We start from the raw sequence: 15,912 nt of genomic DNA, 5'->3' as shown, positions 1-15,912 counted from the left end.
TAATTGTTAAGATTTGATATTACGTTGACATGGATTTGTTTTCCGAGCTAATACTTTTGCTGATAAAATAATTATAAATGTATACAGATCAATATGCAATACCACTAATTTTACAACTTAACGGTAAACTTTTACAACAATGTAAATTACCACTCTTTGTAAATGCGACAACTGACGGCAACCTTCAATCAATTCTGTTATGTCAAACTCAAACCATAAAACCAATATTTGTATTGGAATAACAAATAAGATTAACTATTGATTTACTTAAGTAAAATAATTAACAATGAAATGATGTCAATAATTGTATCAGGATATTACTATACATAAGTATCAGAAAGGAAAAAACAGCTTGTAGACGTAACAAATTGGCTCAACTTACCGCTAACGTCAGGAACTAAATTGACAGACATTCGGTAATTCTGTTTGAGTTAGTTTTGTAGTGTTCATGTGTTCATATCGATATAGTTCTGCTGTTTTTAGTTTATAATTTGTCGTACGCCGTTCGCCTTGTGTTGTATACAATGGTAGGTTTTATGTCCATTTATATAAACATGTTACATGGTTGTGCGACTATTATCTTGAACTAATAGTGAACTAATAAAATCTATAAATAATAGTGACTCAAACCTTAACTTCGATGTTGTTTTAGTCTTATGATTATCAATTATCCTACAAATACTTTCATAAGAAAATTTTTTCTTCTCCTAATTTCTGTATTGTCTGTTGCCTCTCCATTTTCTGTTTTTTTTAACTCATCCACTATATTTTTGTATTTATATAATTTTTTTTCATATCAAATAATACAATAATAAAATAGTGATTTTATTATTGTATCTATTATTATAGGCGAATAATAACATGGCAGTCACAAGCAAATTTGCACTGCCTGTAAGCAGTGAAGATAACATGGATGTACTGGGCATGATCTACAGATTCTTTAAAAAGGTAAGTGGAGTATTTGTTTATTTATAGAAGAGGCATATTTTTATGAATGAAAATATTTATTTTTATGTCAAACATATCTAAATGTAGTTATTTTTTATATAATATTTATAAATTAATACAAGCTTGGATATAACACACTATAGATGTATAATAATTATATATATTCTCATTCGAATTTTTACAAGAAAATGTAACACAAAAAAATATGGAACTCTGATAACAAACTAAGTATGATTAAACAATGGCCTTGAAGTACCCACTAAAATATCTGACTCATTACAAAAGTATGTAACCTCCAACTCACACTAAGTATTCCTAGTGGTTAGTAAACAAATTTTTCATCATGTTAAGAAAAAATATCTTATTATCCAATTAAAATATTGATTGTATCACAAACACATTAACTATAGGTGCTATAACTATGTTTTTTTGTTGAACAAGTCATAATATTTAATTTATTTTGCTTAATTATTGTAATAAATAAAAACATGCCTTGTTCAGTAATAATATCAATAATAGTAAATACACACTGTAGCATGTCATTTGTAATACATAAATAAATTCAATTGACTATGGCCTAATCACCGTTAACTTAGGGTAGGCTCCGAGCCCCTGGGTGGGGACGTATAGTGAGCTGACGATGATGAAATAAATTCAGAGTATAGTAGCTGACCCATAAAGTTTCAATCACCAAAAGGTTTTAGAGTATTGGCATATCATCTATCTATCTATCATCAATAGCTGAGGGTTTCCCTTGCCATAGCAAAAAAGTGTTGGCCCACTCATTTTTCTTAACCAAAAAAGAGATAACAATATGCTTTAGTAAAGGTGTGAAATGCAATGCTTTATATTATATTTAAAAAAGACCTATATAGTTATTCATTTATCAAAGTGTTAAATTTATATAAAAATACACATTATATAATGCAACATGTGTATTTGTTATTCAATACAATGTGTATGACCACCTACACTATTGCATTCAATAAGACTAGTTCTGTATGTATTTTTATCTGTGTGGCTTTGAGGAAGTTAATCTGAAGTGAATTAATGTGGAACCATTGTACAGGGAAGTACATATTGTGTTTGTGTGATTTTTTAATATCACATCTGAAAATTTTAAAAATATTGACTGTTTAATTATTATTTTTTATAACCTATATTTAATGAAGTCCCCATGGCTTTTTGTTCAATTTATATATATAAAAATTTATGACATGACTGTGACATCACAGTTCAATTCATTCCTTACTTTTAGAAAAAAATCTCTTATTAATTACAATTTAAAAATTATAAATAATATTACATATTAGTTTTATTTTATAATATATTCTTTTAAAGTAATAACAATAATTTGTCTGAGACATTTTTGACTACTAAGGCTTTGCTATTCAGATATGATTCACAAAAGGCTTCAAACAATAAAAAAAATATAGTGCCAGTTGGCTCATGCCAACCTGTTCTAAAAATAACTATGACACAAATATGATAATGGGAGTTTTAATATGCAACATTCAATTGTGTGACCACACTTACGGAAAACGTTTATCTGGACATATGGGAACAATTCAAATAAAATGTGTCCTGTTGATAAATTAATCAAGAGTAAATAATTCCGAATATTATAAAATTGTTTATAGTGGCTGAGCCTTATACTCAGTATCGGCGTGGAAATCTCGACCAGGGCGCTGTAAGCGTAAAAACCGGCACTACTAGAACTTATGTTATTCATGTAGGCAATAAAATGATATATGACTTTTTCCCATGTTTTCTTTTCAATTTATATCGTTCATATCCTTATGATCGATCTCTTTGCTAATCTTAAATTATAATTTATAATTAATGAGTAATGCATATTTCCCGATGAGAAAAATTAAGAAAAGCAGAAAAAAAATATTACAAATATTTTCTTTCTGATATATATATATATATATATATATATATTTCCACTAGTTTACATGGACTTTAAAATTTCCGCGTAACCATAAAATATGCGCCATTGACCATCATGTCATGGCTTTGTTTATCTAAAACTGAAAACAAATTGTAATCCAGTGAATAGTGAGACATATCAACGTCTAAAGATAATGTAGTTAAACAAAGTGCCATACAAAATTATCTAAATTAGCATTGTATTGTCACGACTGTGTCCCTTGCCATCTCGACGATCTACTATTAGTTGCGTTGTTGCGAAATTATAATACCTTGCTGCAGTTTGAATCTACCTTTTAGTTTAAATTAGATTGAGAAATATATTTAAGCATAATTATATTTATAACTATCACCACAATACATTCATTTTAATGACCAAAAACACACTTACATTATGAATGAATCATCGAAAACTAACAGCACTTACACTTACATCCAGTAAAAGTATTTCTTATGTAAGATTCAATTATGTTTTTATGAATATATTATAATTTAGTAGGGTAATTAATAATTCTTCCAGGTGTCGATTGTCGGTGCTGTATACTTAGTGGGATATATGCAATGGAGCGTGGCTTGGCTCATCGGCCCCGTCGTGTTGTCCGTCATCCGAGATCAATGGCGAAGAGAAAACGAATACCGCCGCAACTTGGCCAAGGCCGCTGCCTCGTCCTCAGAAAAAGATGTCGTTCTGGCACGACTTGACGATCTTCCAGCCTGGGTAAATTTATATATAAAAACATAGTTAAGATTATTTACCATTGGTACATAGTCCAAATACCAATCCCTGCTAAAATAATGACTAGCCTCCCTTATTTGTATCAGCATAACCTCGTATTAAGGCGCTGTATGCACTAGGGCAGGTGTTCAAACTTACTTTAGTAATGCCGATAAATGGTTCGGCTAAGTGACAGACTTGGTTATGGAATAATATCGCTAACAGCATTTTATCGTTAGGCGAGGCCTTGCGTCACCCTGATTACGTCACATTATATTTGCGTGACCTAATAACAACCCTGTTTGTTTTGTTTCATTAATACAGGCCAGTAATACTTGTGTGTCAAATAAAAAAAAGTTTATTAAAAAAAACGATCACGATTTCTCTAATTTCTTTCAGGTTTTCTTCCCTGACATAGAGCGTGCAGAATGGTTAAACAGGGTAATTGAATCTCATTGCCATTTGCTTCATTTGTTTTTTTTTATAAATGCAACATTGTACTAAATAATTTGTTTTACAGATATTATTACAAGTTTGGCCGAATGTGAATCACTATGCCAGAACTATATTGAAGGAGTCTATCGAGCCGGCGGTTGCTGAGAGCCTGGCTAATTATAAACTCAATGGATTCAGATTTGAACGTATGATACTCGGCACAATTGTAAGTCAAATGAAGGACATTAAATTTAAAAAAAAGTGCCCTCTGCCTTTGTCAGATGTTTCACATTCATACTTCCGGTTATAATATTTACTGTCAATAATTTAAGGCACCTCGAGTTGGCGGTGTGAAAGTATACGACAAAAATCTATCCAGAAATGAAATTATTATGGACATCGACTTATTGTAAGTATAAACTTGCTGCGTAAGTGTTTACATACTTATTTTAAAAAAAGTTTACTTGAAACAAGTACACACGTATACAAAGCAGAGTTAAATAAGTTGTAGTCTTTAGTTCTAAATATAAATTTGTGATTTAGTTAAACCTCCAAAATATATTAATTACCATAATGTATGGGTTCAACCATTTATGTTAGACGCACGTAGATAAAACTTCTTTCAACACAATTACTGTGAAAGCATTGATAAGCCAACCAGCACTTATATTATGTCATTAGTACATGTTCTTGATTATTTGCCTACATAAACATTGATAGTGTGTCTATCTTATTTTTTACTAATATTATAAATGCAAATGTTTGGATGTATGGATGGATGTTTCTTAATAGATATATGCAGAACGATTGATTTTTGGCATAGATGTAGAACATAGCCTGAAAGAAGACAGGCTATGTTCTACATCTATGCCAAAAATTACAGACATTATAGACAGACTAATTAGTATAATATATAATTATAGACAGACTAATTAGTTTTTTTTTTATTCTGCGAGGATGTAGCCGTAGGCGATAGCTTGAAAAGTATAAAAACGTTAATTTATGTACTTTAAATTTTATAATTAACCTTATACTGCTAAAATTAAATGTTATTTTTAGTTACGCCGGCGACTGTGACATATCTTTCGTCCTGCAACGAATTCGAGGTGGAATAAAAGATCTACAGGTTTGAAATTTCATTATGCATAGTTCATTGAAAAAATGATTAAGATTTTTTTTGTATATGAGCTTTAGGGTTTAGAAGTATTTCTCATCTGAAATAAATAAACATTTTGTGTTTGAGAATAGTTTTGATGTAATTGACAGATTCATGGCATGGTGCGCGTTGTCATGAAGCCTCTGATCACCAAAATGCCACTGGTGGGGGGCCTGCAAGTGTTCTTCCTCAACAACCCCTCGATTGACTTCAACCTTGTCGGTGCTGCGGATATATTGGACATGCCTGGCTTTAGGTTAGTTTTAATTTCGTTGGTAAACAAACGAACTTAGCTTTTTTATTTGATTGTTTTACATCTTTACATCTTTTATTGTGGATATCAAAATTTATATCTAATAAGAAATATGTTTGTTAGTGATATCTTGCGTCGTTGTATCGTGGAGCAAGTGTCGAGGATCATGGTGCTGCCCAACAAGCTGCCGATCAAATTGAGCGATGAAATACCCACTGTGGACCTGCGCATGCCTGAACCTGAGGTAATTGCGCTATATGTACTTCTTATTTTAAAAAAAAAAGTAATGTTAAAGTTGACTGTTTTATTTATTTGTCTTTTTTTTTCTCAGGGCGTACTTCGTATTCATCTCGTCCAAGCTCAAAACTTAATGAAAAAAGATGTTTCTATGTTAGGTAAGTGTAATTCAAATTTTCCATAACTTCAATAGCAATCGGGGCAATTGTGTCCCATAAGTAAAAAAAAATTACATTTTTTATTATGTTTCATTGCTTGTAAATTCGGAAGAGATGTACGCAACAGCTACATGTATTTTATTCAATTTCCAGGAAAGGGTAAGTCGGATCCTTACGCCATTATAACAGTTGGCGCGCAGCAATGGAAGACGAAACACATAGACAACGACGTCAACCCACATTGGGACTTCTGGTGCGAGGTAAGTTAGTCCATAGACAATTGCACATTTTTTTTATCTCGCACAGGTTAAGGATTTGGCACTTTTTTGCACAGATAACTTTAAAATTTACACTTTTTCAACTAATTGGTGCCTGTTTATGTTACGACTTTTTATAATTATTTTGCACTATAATTTGCAAAATGCGTTGGTTTATGTTACTTTTTATTGAATCGAAATTATTTCTATCTTAAAATAAACCATAATATATGCATAACTTTAACATTAACACTTGCCAGAGACTAACGCATTTTTTCTTCGACTTTCTGCACACGATAAAAATAAAATAGCACATTGTTTGCTTTATTATAAAATGGCAACATTGGGACTAATACAATTTGTATATAAATAATCGTATTTTTCACATTTACTTTTGTGATTTATGTTATAAAATTAAAGTTTCATCAATCTATTTATTTTTCTATTTTATTCAAACTTGATCGATTAGTTTCAATAACATTTTGACATTTAATTAAACTACAACGATCTGTGCATGACACTAACTATATTAATTGTTGGTAATTTTAAGTATTGAACTAATGTACATTAAAAATATTTTCATTAATTCATTTGAGTTCAGATGAACGAATATTCTGTTTTCATACCAAATCCATCATAAGTAAATAAGCTCTTACCTAAAATTTACTTTGTATTTCTCATATTATGGCAATTTTTTCATGAGATTTGACGAAAACAAATGGTTGCATGAAATGAATACATTCACGTACTTAAGCTTATAGTTGTTGAATATTAAGCAATATGTTTTACTGGAACACCTTAACGATGTTTCAAAAAATGTTTAATTTGGGTTTGTACAATCCAATCGAAGTAATTCTGCCAATCAATCTGTTTGACATGTTGCAATTGTTGTAGCTCATGAAAATATTGACAGAATAAAAACTTTTTTATATTCTAGTAACACAGCTTAATTATATTAATGCTTTGGGTATTTAATATGACGTTCCTTCGACGCTGTATCTTTCTTTTCTATCTCTAGCGTTCCATTCTATGCAGACTTTTCGAATGTATAAAACTTAATTGGCAATAAGTTAGTGTGAATTTGATTTTGTTTTCCTCTACTCATATGTTTGCGTCGGACTTGTGCGTTCGGCGTAAAGGCGCGTATTATGCAATCGCTGGGTCAAGCGTTGGAAATAGAAGTGTTCGACAAAGACGAAGGCAACGACGATGACAAACTCGGCAGGTGAGTGACGGTGAGGTGCGCGAGAGCCCGGGTGACGGCCGCACTGGTGACAGGCACACGCTTCAGTAAACGTGGACGATTACGACTGATTACATCGATTATTTAAATTCAAATATATGCATCGATTATATAAATCGATTTTATAGATGTGAGCGGAATCGAGCATAAATTGCATGGTTTTAACATCATAAGGTTTGGTTTGCGAATTGGACAAATCTTCATTATCTTTCTAAATTTTTTTTACGTATCTCATTATCAATAATCGTCTACATTTACGCTTGGGGCATGACAATTAAAGCTTGCAATTAGCAGTAGATTAAGTAACTACATAAAGTATTTGCTTTTTTATCTAATTTAAGTAGTCTAAGAAATTGTATTTTAAAACAATCTTTGAAAAAAATCAATTCAATTTTGTATTTTTCTTAGACTTCTTTCAATCACGTTCATTATTATAAGATAATATACATATTTGAGAGAACATGAAATTTTACGTAATAATTCATGATACTTTGATCTCTTGTCAAATTCACGTTATACCTAAGAGTTTCGATTAATTAAAAAATTTCACTGTCCTCTCATAGCGACATTGCTTGCACAACGTATGCTTTTGTTGTTATAAATCCGAAACCATTTTGAGTACAACTTTATTTGTAAGTACAAACATTTTTTTTAAAATTAGATAAAATTACTTTTGTATTGTAATCTGTATCTTAACTTTTCTAAAATTTGTTTCAAAATTTAATTTACATGTTTTTATTTGGCCATTTCTTTAAAATATAAAAAGTTTTGAAAAATTGTATTTTACATATCCGCAATGGTATACTTTGCTAAGATGGATAGATCTTTAGTAGCAGGGCCAAGGCAGTGATATAGACGTAGAAAGATTTTCTTAATAATGTTGTGTAATTTGTCCTAAGGCGATAATAAGCTCGCGGAAGAGCCAGGTGCTGCAGTGCGAGCTGTGGGACTGGGACCCGGGGATGGGCATACAGAACGATGATTATCTCGGCAGGTCCGTTTGCGATGACGTCACCTCGACCTACACCAATACCCCGATTTCATGTGTTTTTTCTTTTGCGTTTATGTCACATGATTTTTTATATCATCCTAAAAGATTTTTATATATTTGTATTATTTTGATTTTTTTAGCATTATTTTAAAGTTAAAGGTGATATAAAGATTCATTTACACTGGGCCATTTTTTATTTGTGTAAATTTTTTTGGTGTTGCTAATGTCGTGTGGTTATTTTTTTCTCTGAATGTAGGTGTTAGAAATACCCAATAGCGGATAAAATTTAAATATCTACCGGTAACAATTATACGATGCAGGTTTATTGCTACTAATTTACACTAACTGTTGAGTATATGTTGTGAGTAAATATTAAAATATTAATATGGTAACACTGACTATATGGAGTGAATTGTGACAGTCAATGCTGCAAAGCAGCGCTACCAGCGTCACCGTCAGGCTTTTCGACTGGGACCGCGCGGGGAGAGACGAACGCCTGGGCAGGTTGGCCAACAGACTGTATACGCACGTACAGTAGCGTATCATCTTGCTAGTATATCGAAGACAACTGATACAGGGTGGCCAGGTTGTAAAAAAAAATCGAATATTTGAATTGCAAAAACTAAATTACTCGTATTTTATGTAATTTAATTTCAGATTTAAGACAGTTTTTTGCTATTTAAATGCAGGAAAATTACAGGCAACCTGGCAGCCCTATTTTCAACAAACTTTACTCATATATGAAAGTGGACGAAATGTCACACGTTTATCACAGAGCACCAGCCACAAATGTATGCATTGACTGTCACCAAATCGTTACGTCTGTGTAGACCCTAAAATAATTAACAAGACATACTGTATCTAGTGTAAATTGTATAAAATACACATCGTTACTTACAAAACTGTACTAACACGATTATCACTTTTTTATTTTCATAATTCTATTTTATTAATAATGTAAGCAAATTTCGAAAAAGAAATTTTTCATTTGTGTCAAACTTAAAATTGACTACTTCATTAATTCATTGGAGTTACAATAACTTTCAATTAATTTAAACTGGCAAAAATTATAGCAATTTCTCTTTCGAATTTTTTATATCAAAGTCTTTTCATTCTCTTGCATCATTTTCTTTATTTATTGGCAATTTAAATCTTAATGTTGTGTGTTATATCTCACTTTTTCTTTTCATTAATACAACTAATTGTACAAATACATAAAATGCTGTTTAAAAATCAGAAAACATAAGTTTACAGCTTTATTTACAGTACTAATAAAAGCTTTGCTTAGATTTTAATTACAAATACTAACATTACGTGTTAAATGTTTGTCCTAAAAATAACCTAATACCTAGTAATGTGTAAAATTATTTTACTGTAAGTTATATTTATTAAAAAAACATATTATGTATAACGTGACTTTACAGGTGTTCATTGGACATTTCTCAAGTGGTGCGCGCCGGTCGCCTGGATACGGTAAGACATAAGTTTCCATTGTCCAAACACATGTACAGAGACGTATCTCTGATTCTAAACGAAGTATCTGAACTTTTATTTAAAACAGTGATACCTTATTAAATCCATCGTTTTTTACTTATAGGATTAGTTAATACTTGTTATGTATATTTCAGTGGCAAACTCTCCAGCAAGCAAAACATGGGAAGGTGCACCTTCGTCTCTCATGGCATAGACTTTCTACAGACCTGACCGACCTTAGTCACGTAAGAAAAACTATTACTTTTTGAAACACTACTAAGGTAAATTTATGAATTTTGAGTTAATATTCTTTGTTTTTTTAGGCAATAACAGAGACACAATTGGTGAAGACCGGTGAACTCAGTTCGGCTGTGTTATCCGTGTATATTGATTCTTGTAAGAAATTGCCGGTAAGTTTATCAGTTTACCTTGAAGAATTTCATTAAATATTACACTTGATATGTTATAGGATTAATATATTTTGCAGAACGCAAGAACAGTTTCGCGACCCGACCCGTACCTAACGGTAACGGTGGGCAAAAAGACTGAGAACACGGCGGTGCAGATGCGCACAGACGACCCAGTCTATGAAATCGGATACTCCTTCCTCGTGCAGAACCCAGAAATTGACCTCTTGGAAATTAAAGTGAGCATTGTTTTCATACATTTTCGTGGTTAATTCTCTTGGGTTTTTTGAAATAAAAACTTAAAGAAATACAAAAAAAAAATAATGTGACAGTATATTTAGTTACCAGGTTAATTATCATTAAATAATGGTTCCTATTACTGAGTCTGTGTGCGGCAGTTAGATTTCATATGTATGTAGTTATACGTTTTGTGAACGTAGGCGTTAGATCAGAAAACTGGCAGCATCCTGGGACAACTGACGTACAGCATTCGAGCCTTGCTAAAGGAAAAAGATCTGTGTATGCTGACACAGCCGATAACGCTGCAGAAATCCGGACCCGAGTCGAAAATTATACTCGCTCTACAGTTGAAGGTAAATTTTGTTCAAATCTCATATCTGTTTTGTAGGAAAACAGAACAAAATAACATTTTTAAAAATATGTATTGTATTATAGATATTAAAAGAAGCGATAAAGGAGGAAGATGTAGACACAGAGTCGGTGTCAGATGTTCCTGTGGTACCGGAGCCTGTGGCGGTGTCGTCACCCCTGCCCCCCGCCCCGCAGCCCGCCCCGAGCGCCCCGCCCTCCGCACTGCCGGCCACGCCCCCGCCCACACCCGCAGTCATGGACTCCACCGATGCCGCACAACCACGTAACATATGAACTTTTCACAATAGCTGCAGCATTTACAATCGGTCAATACTTAAATACCCGCTTAGTAAATATAATTAACACTTAACATAATAATTGATGCCATAAACATTAACTTTAGGTGTCAGTTGTGTTCTTTGCTGCAGTTTGCTTATGTATCACGTGACTTAATTTTTTTTCTTATTTCGATTGTAGCTTTGATATTGAACGCGGAGTTGAAAAAATTAGAGGACAATTTGCAAGACAATGCCTCAGACAAGTCTATCCCAGTGGAACATATCGAGAGAGCTGTTGGTACGTCATTTTCAAGTACAAATTGCAATATAAATTAAAAAAAAAAAAGAAAAATAGTGCATGTTAAATATATCCTAATTTATTTAGATGTCCCACAAGAGGAAACGCCGTCTGGTAGAGATTCACCGAAGCTGGTGCATCGTACATCATCTATAACTACGTGAGTTTGAAACACTCCATACAAGATTACAAAGTAGAACATATAGTAATTATGTATTAACTACGTCAGGTCTGCGGGCGAGGCGGGGCTCGGCCGCATCCTGCTCTCGCTGCGCTACAGCATGCAGCATCAGACACTTTACGTTGTCGTACATAAAATTATGTAAGTCAATATGTCTATAAGAAATAAGACTTTATATATGATTATGTAGAAATTCGATTATTTTATTCTGAATAAATTATCTTCCACAGGAACATACCTCTCAAGGATCCCACCAATGTTCCCGATCCTTATGTCAAGTTATATTTGTTGCCCGGACGCTCCAAGGACTCGAAGCGCAAGACTGCGGTAAGTCATCATATCTTATAACTTAGCCTTTCTACAATTAATATAGTTTGAAATAGAAAATTTTCAATATTACATCTTTGACAAAATTGCACAAAATCAAAATATATCTAATAGTTTCTTAACACTTTGTAGGTAGTAAAGGACAACTGTATGCCGGAGTATGACGAACAGTTTGAGTGGGTGATATCCCACGCGGAGCTGCACTCCAGGCAGATTGAGGTCACTGTTGCCACACACAAAGGATTCCTCGGGGGCAGCCCTATCATTGGACAGGTACATTCTAATATACTTATACCCTAATATCACTGTCGCTTGCGACTCCGTCTGTTCGGAATTTTAAAAAATGTGCACTTCCAGGCTATGTTCTATATCTATGCCAAATTTAATCAAGATTCATGCAGTTCTTCTCGAGATGCCGTCTCATAAACATTCATCCATCCATACATCCAAACATTTGCATTTATAATATTACAAGTATTACACTAATATCTTGAAAAATTGACGTCATACTCTTTGCAGAAATCGTAGGTTGAGTACTGAAGTGAGATCCTGAATTTCCATGTATTCATAATTTCTTTTGCAGGTGATTGTACATCTCAACCAATATGATTTCCGCGAAGCGAAAACTCTGTGGTTCGACCTCATGCCTGAAATACCTAGTGTTTAGAGCTTATTTTTTTTTATATTACGCTATAATTTCACTAAGTTTTGTGCAAACTAATGATGCTTATAGAAGATAGAATAAGTTAAACATGTATCAATCGAAATGCTTTTAATTTTCAAACAATATAAGAAAGTTTACATACAGTTCCATCCATTAATTGAATTCGTAAACAAAGCTGAAAGAATAGTACAATATTCTGATAATCTCATAACTTTAAAATTCCTATTATGATCTGTATAATTAAAAAAGGGAATAATTGCTAGCTTTTTAAATGTGCTTTTAATTTATTTTTAGAGACACAAGTAACGTTTTCTATATGCAATTTATGTGAATGCAATTATGTTTAAAAATGTGTGAAGATAACAAAATATTGTGTATGTAAGTGACCTTTTATTGTTGTGTTCGAAAAAAATCTCATCATTTGATTATTTCAATAGATATATATATATTCTATAGTTTTGTTGATATTTTTACACGTTATATATTTAAATGTTATTGTTATTATATATTATGTACTTAAAAATGTATATGTCTTGTTTTAAATTTATACATTTATGTATTAGACGAATTGTAAATGTTATTTTAACATTTGTATTTCTTTCAAATAGTCTCACATCTCCACACATATGTGAATCTCTATAGTAATGAAAAATACTTAAGTAAATATATTATTTTTACTAGAAAGTTTTTGAAAGTTATTTGTTCAAAAACTACGGAATTAAAATGATATCTGCCAGAGAGGATTGAGATGTTTATTCGGCGAGCGTTCAACGAGTACAGAACACTCATAAAAGTTTAATTTAAATTTGGAAGCATTATTAAAAATCGTGGTTTGCGTAGGTACTTCACTAGTTTTTCAAAAAATGTTGCTCGAACAAAAATGGCAATTCGAATTGGCGCGAACAATTACTAACAATTACAGTCTTTGACTGTAGTGAATATTTATATATACTTTTGTATAACTCAAAAAGCATATACATTTCAATTAAAATGTTATAAAAATCTTTTATACAAATGAAACATATTTTGTTAATGTGGCCGAGCTGCCTGATGATAAATAAGGAACTTATGAAATTAAATTATTTTATATTTTAATGTTATTGCATTTATAACTGTTTAATTTTATATGTCAGTGTCTTTATATTATATGCTTTTTATAAATCAATAAACTGTGAAAAAGTTAAAATTGTTTAATTTAATACCAACACGGACAAAAAATATTATTTTTGCAGTCATAGAGTACATATAATATAGATTAATATTTAATCACAATATAGTTCATTCATAATATAGTCCACTTGATGGTGAGAGGATTATTGATGAATTTTCATGTTATATTGCGAGTATTTGTTTGTTTAACTGGTACATGGCTCCAACAGATCTAGAAAAAATTTACACATGTGAGTAAATAAAATAAAATGATTGACATAAAAAAGTTTTTTATTCACACTTCATTACAATCTGAATGAACATATTCTTGAATTACAGTCTTTCAAAACAGTGGCTTGTTTCTTGTAAATATAAAATTTCAACGATCTAATGTGTTAGGAGTTATCTTTTGGCCAATAATTTTACCATAACCCCCTCTGCCGCCATCATAGTCTGTTCTATATTCATCTCGCACCTATAAAATAAAAGTACATTAAATTAATACTACCACTAATGCCCTGCAACAATGTGTTCTTAAAAATGACATTACAAACACACAGTAAGACTTGAAATGTGAACTATGTACAACAAAGGTGCAGTATGACATCGCAGAGAATAGACAATTTTAAAAAAGAAAAACAGAATACAAAAAAAGCGGCTAGCGAACTGGACAACCAAAGTATTTGCTGCTCAAATCATTTAGAATGTCAAAAAGCCTAATTTTAAACAAGTTGATGTGAGGACTTTTCCTTGATATTAAATTAAACTGTATATAATAATTAATATATGAACTGTGTATAATAATTAATATATGAATGATATAAGGTATAATGTGAAAATCATGGAAAAAAACTTACCTGTCCCCCAGTTTTTCCACGTCCATACTGTCTCCCTTCAATAAAACCAGCGTCCCAATCACATCTAATAATTCTGTCATCTAACCTAGTTCCATTGATGTATCTACAACAAAAATGTACATAAATTCCTGTCTCGGTGGTATTTCTTATGTGAATGGATTTTCACCTTACCTCATACAATTCTCTGCGTCTGGTCTAGCATAATACTCAACAAAACAAAATCCACAAGGAGTTTTCTTGTACTTATCTAAACCCATAACTACTCTTCTTATTTCTCCACAACGCATAAATAATTCATATATTTGTTCTTCTGTTGTATAAAATGAAAGATTTCCAATGTATAATGTTGACGATGCACGTAGCAACTTTTCTTGTTCATTTCGAGAGCCCTATTAACCAAAATAGATATTAATTTTTCAAACTGTAAATACAAAATCGATGGTAATAATAATATCACTTTATACCTTAAAATGTTGATCGCGATAGGAACTTATTTCTATTGAAGAATTCATTGTGTCGTAGCTTCGTTTCATGGTGAATTTACGTAAAATACTGTCCTAATACAGGAAAAAAAAATCAAATACAGTTTGATAAGGAAGGAATGATTTTCGTATAGTGTCTAGCTGCTGCTGTCTGTTCTGCTTATAGATGCAAAAATATCAGTAAAATCGCAATAATATGTTGACCTCAATGCAAAAAAGGCTTTACGAATTTTACAATTGTACAACAGATGCACAGCAGAATTGACAATGACAGATGTCATTTTTTGTATTTTTAAGTATTTTTGATTAAAGACAAAAAACATTCTGCCTAGTACCGAATGTGCTTACTTATTTACTTTATTTTAATTTAAGTTACATTCTATTGTTCTGCTGCCACGCTGTTTTAGATCTTTATTTTGTTGAATTAGTAGTCATTTTATTTTTAATATAAAATATAGAATTGACATTGTTTTGTTTATTGTCGTCCAGTGCTCAAAGTATTGTATTATTAAACGATTTGCTAATAAGCCGAAAATAATTAAGTTGTAAAGAAAAAAATATATATCAGTGAGGGACGGGCCGCGTCCGCGAAATAATACCAGTACCACTCATCCTGACGAAGGGCCCCCGTTGGGTTCGAAACTAGTCGGTGCCGCCACCGGACGAATATACGTGAGTGTTTAGCCGTGTTTATATATCAGTTTAGTATAATGTCTCACGAAAGTTTGAATAATTTAACATAAGATATGTCGAAAATACGGGATTTTATTTTCAGATGATATTAGCTTGCAATATCAATAAAGATGGTAGCGCCTTTATATAAATATTAGCTGTCACTTGTGAGTCCGTCCGCGCGGAACTAAGAAATACCTTAATTTAC

At 31.9% G+C, this 15,912-nt stretch overlaps 2 protein-coding genes across 5 annotated transcripts; one reads left to right on the top strand and one right to left on the bottom strand.

Annotated features, from left to right (window-relative positions):
- The first annotated feature begins 188 nt into the window (after positions 1 to 188).
- On the top strand, positions 189 to 13,009 carry Esyt2 (extended synaptotagmin-like protein 2). Of its 3 annotated transcripts, none has more exons than XM_013311562.1 (24): positions 189 to 416; positions 850 to 948; positions 3,401 to 3,598; positions 3,995 to 4,036; positions 4,116 to 4,256; positions 4,363 to 4,439; positions 5,090 to 5,156; positions 5,297 to 5,442; positions 5,563 to 5,683; positions 5,771 to 5,834; positions 5,988 to 6,094; positions 8,234 to 8,328; positions 9,750 to 9,798; positions 9,954 to 10,043; positions 10,122 to 10,208; positions 10,286 to 10,444; positions 10,646 to 10,798; positions 10,881 to 11,079; positions 11,274 to 11,372; positions 11,460 to 11,532; positions 11,602 to 11,694; positions 11,784 to 11,880; positions 12,013 to 12,153; positions 12,464 to 13,009. In XM_013311562.1, the coding sequence occupies exons 2-24, from the start codon at positions 862 to 864 to the stop codon at positions 12,545 to 12,547; spliced, it is 2,469 nt and encodes an 822-aa protein (XP_013167016.1). In that variant the 5' UTR covers positions 189 to 416; positions 850 to 861; the 3' UTR covers positions 12,548 to 13,009. The 3 variants fall into 3 exon arrangements, with proteins under 3 accessions (XP_013167016.1, XP_013167014.1, XP_013167015.1); XM_013311560.1 differs by having other exon boundaries at positions 189 to 527; positions 12,464 to 13,008; XM_013311561.1 differs by lacking the exon at positions 8,234 to 8,328 and adding an exon at positions 7,231 to 7,316 and having other exon boundaries at positions 189 to 527; positions 12,464 to 13,005.
- Positions 13,010 to 13,762: 753 nt separating this feature from the next.
- Cbp20 (cap binding protein 20) lies at positions 13,763 to 15,292 on the bottom strand. Of its 2 annotated transcripts, XM_013311108.1 has the most exons (5): positions 15,015 to 15,292; positions 14,722 to 14,939; positions 14,551 to 14,653; positions 14,120 to 14,168; positions 13,784 to 13,925 (listed from the first exon to the last, which is right to left on the bottom strand). In XM_013311108.1, exons 1-5 carry the CDS (start codon positions 15,081 to 15,083, stop codon positions 13,900 to 13,902), a joined length of 465 nt encoding a protein of 154 aa, XP_013166562.1. In that variant the 5' UTR covers positions 15,084 to 15,292; the 3' UTR covers positions 13,784 to 13,899.
- Between the last annotated feature and the right edge of the window lie 620 nt (positions 15,293 to 15,912).

The sequence above is a fragment of the Papilio xuthus genome, unplaced genomic scaffold (assembly GCF_000836235.2).
Source record: "Papilio xuthus unplaced genomic scaffold, Pxut_1.1 DF827680.1, whole genome shotgun sequence".
Taxonomy (NCBI): Eukaryota; Metazoa; Arthropoda; class Insecta; order Lepidoptera; family Papilionidae; genus Papilio; species Papilio xuthus.
Note: the sequence above shows the minus strand (reverse complement) of the source record. Positions and strands in the feature narration are given on the sequence as shown.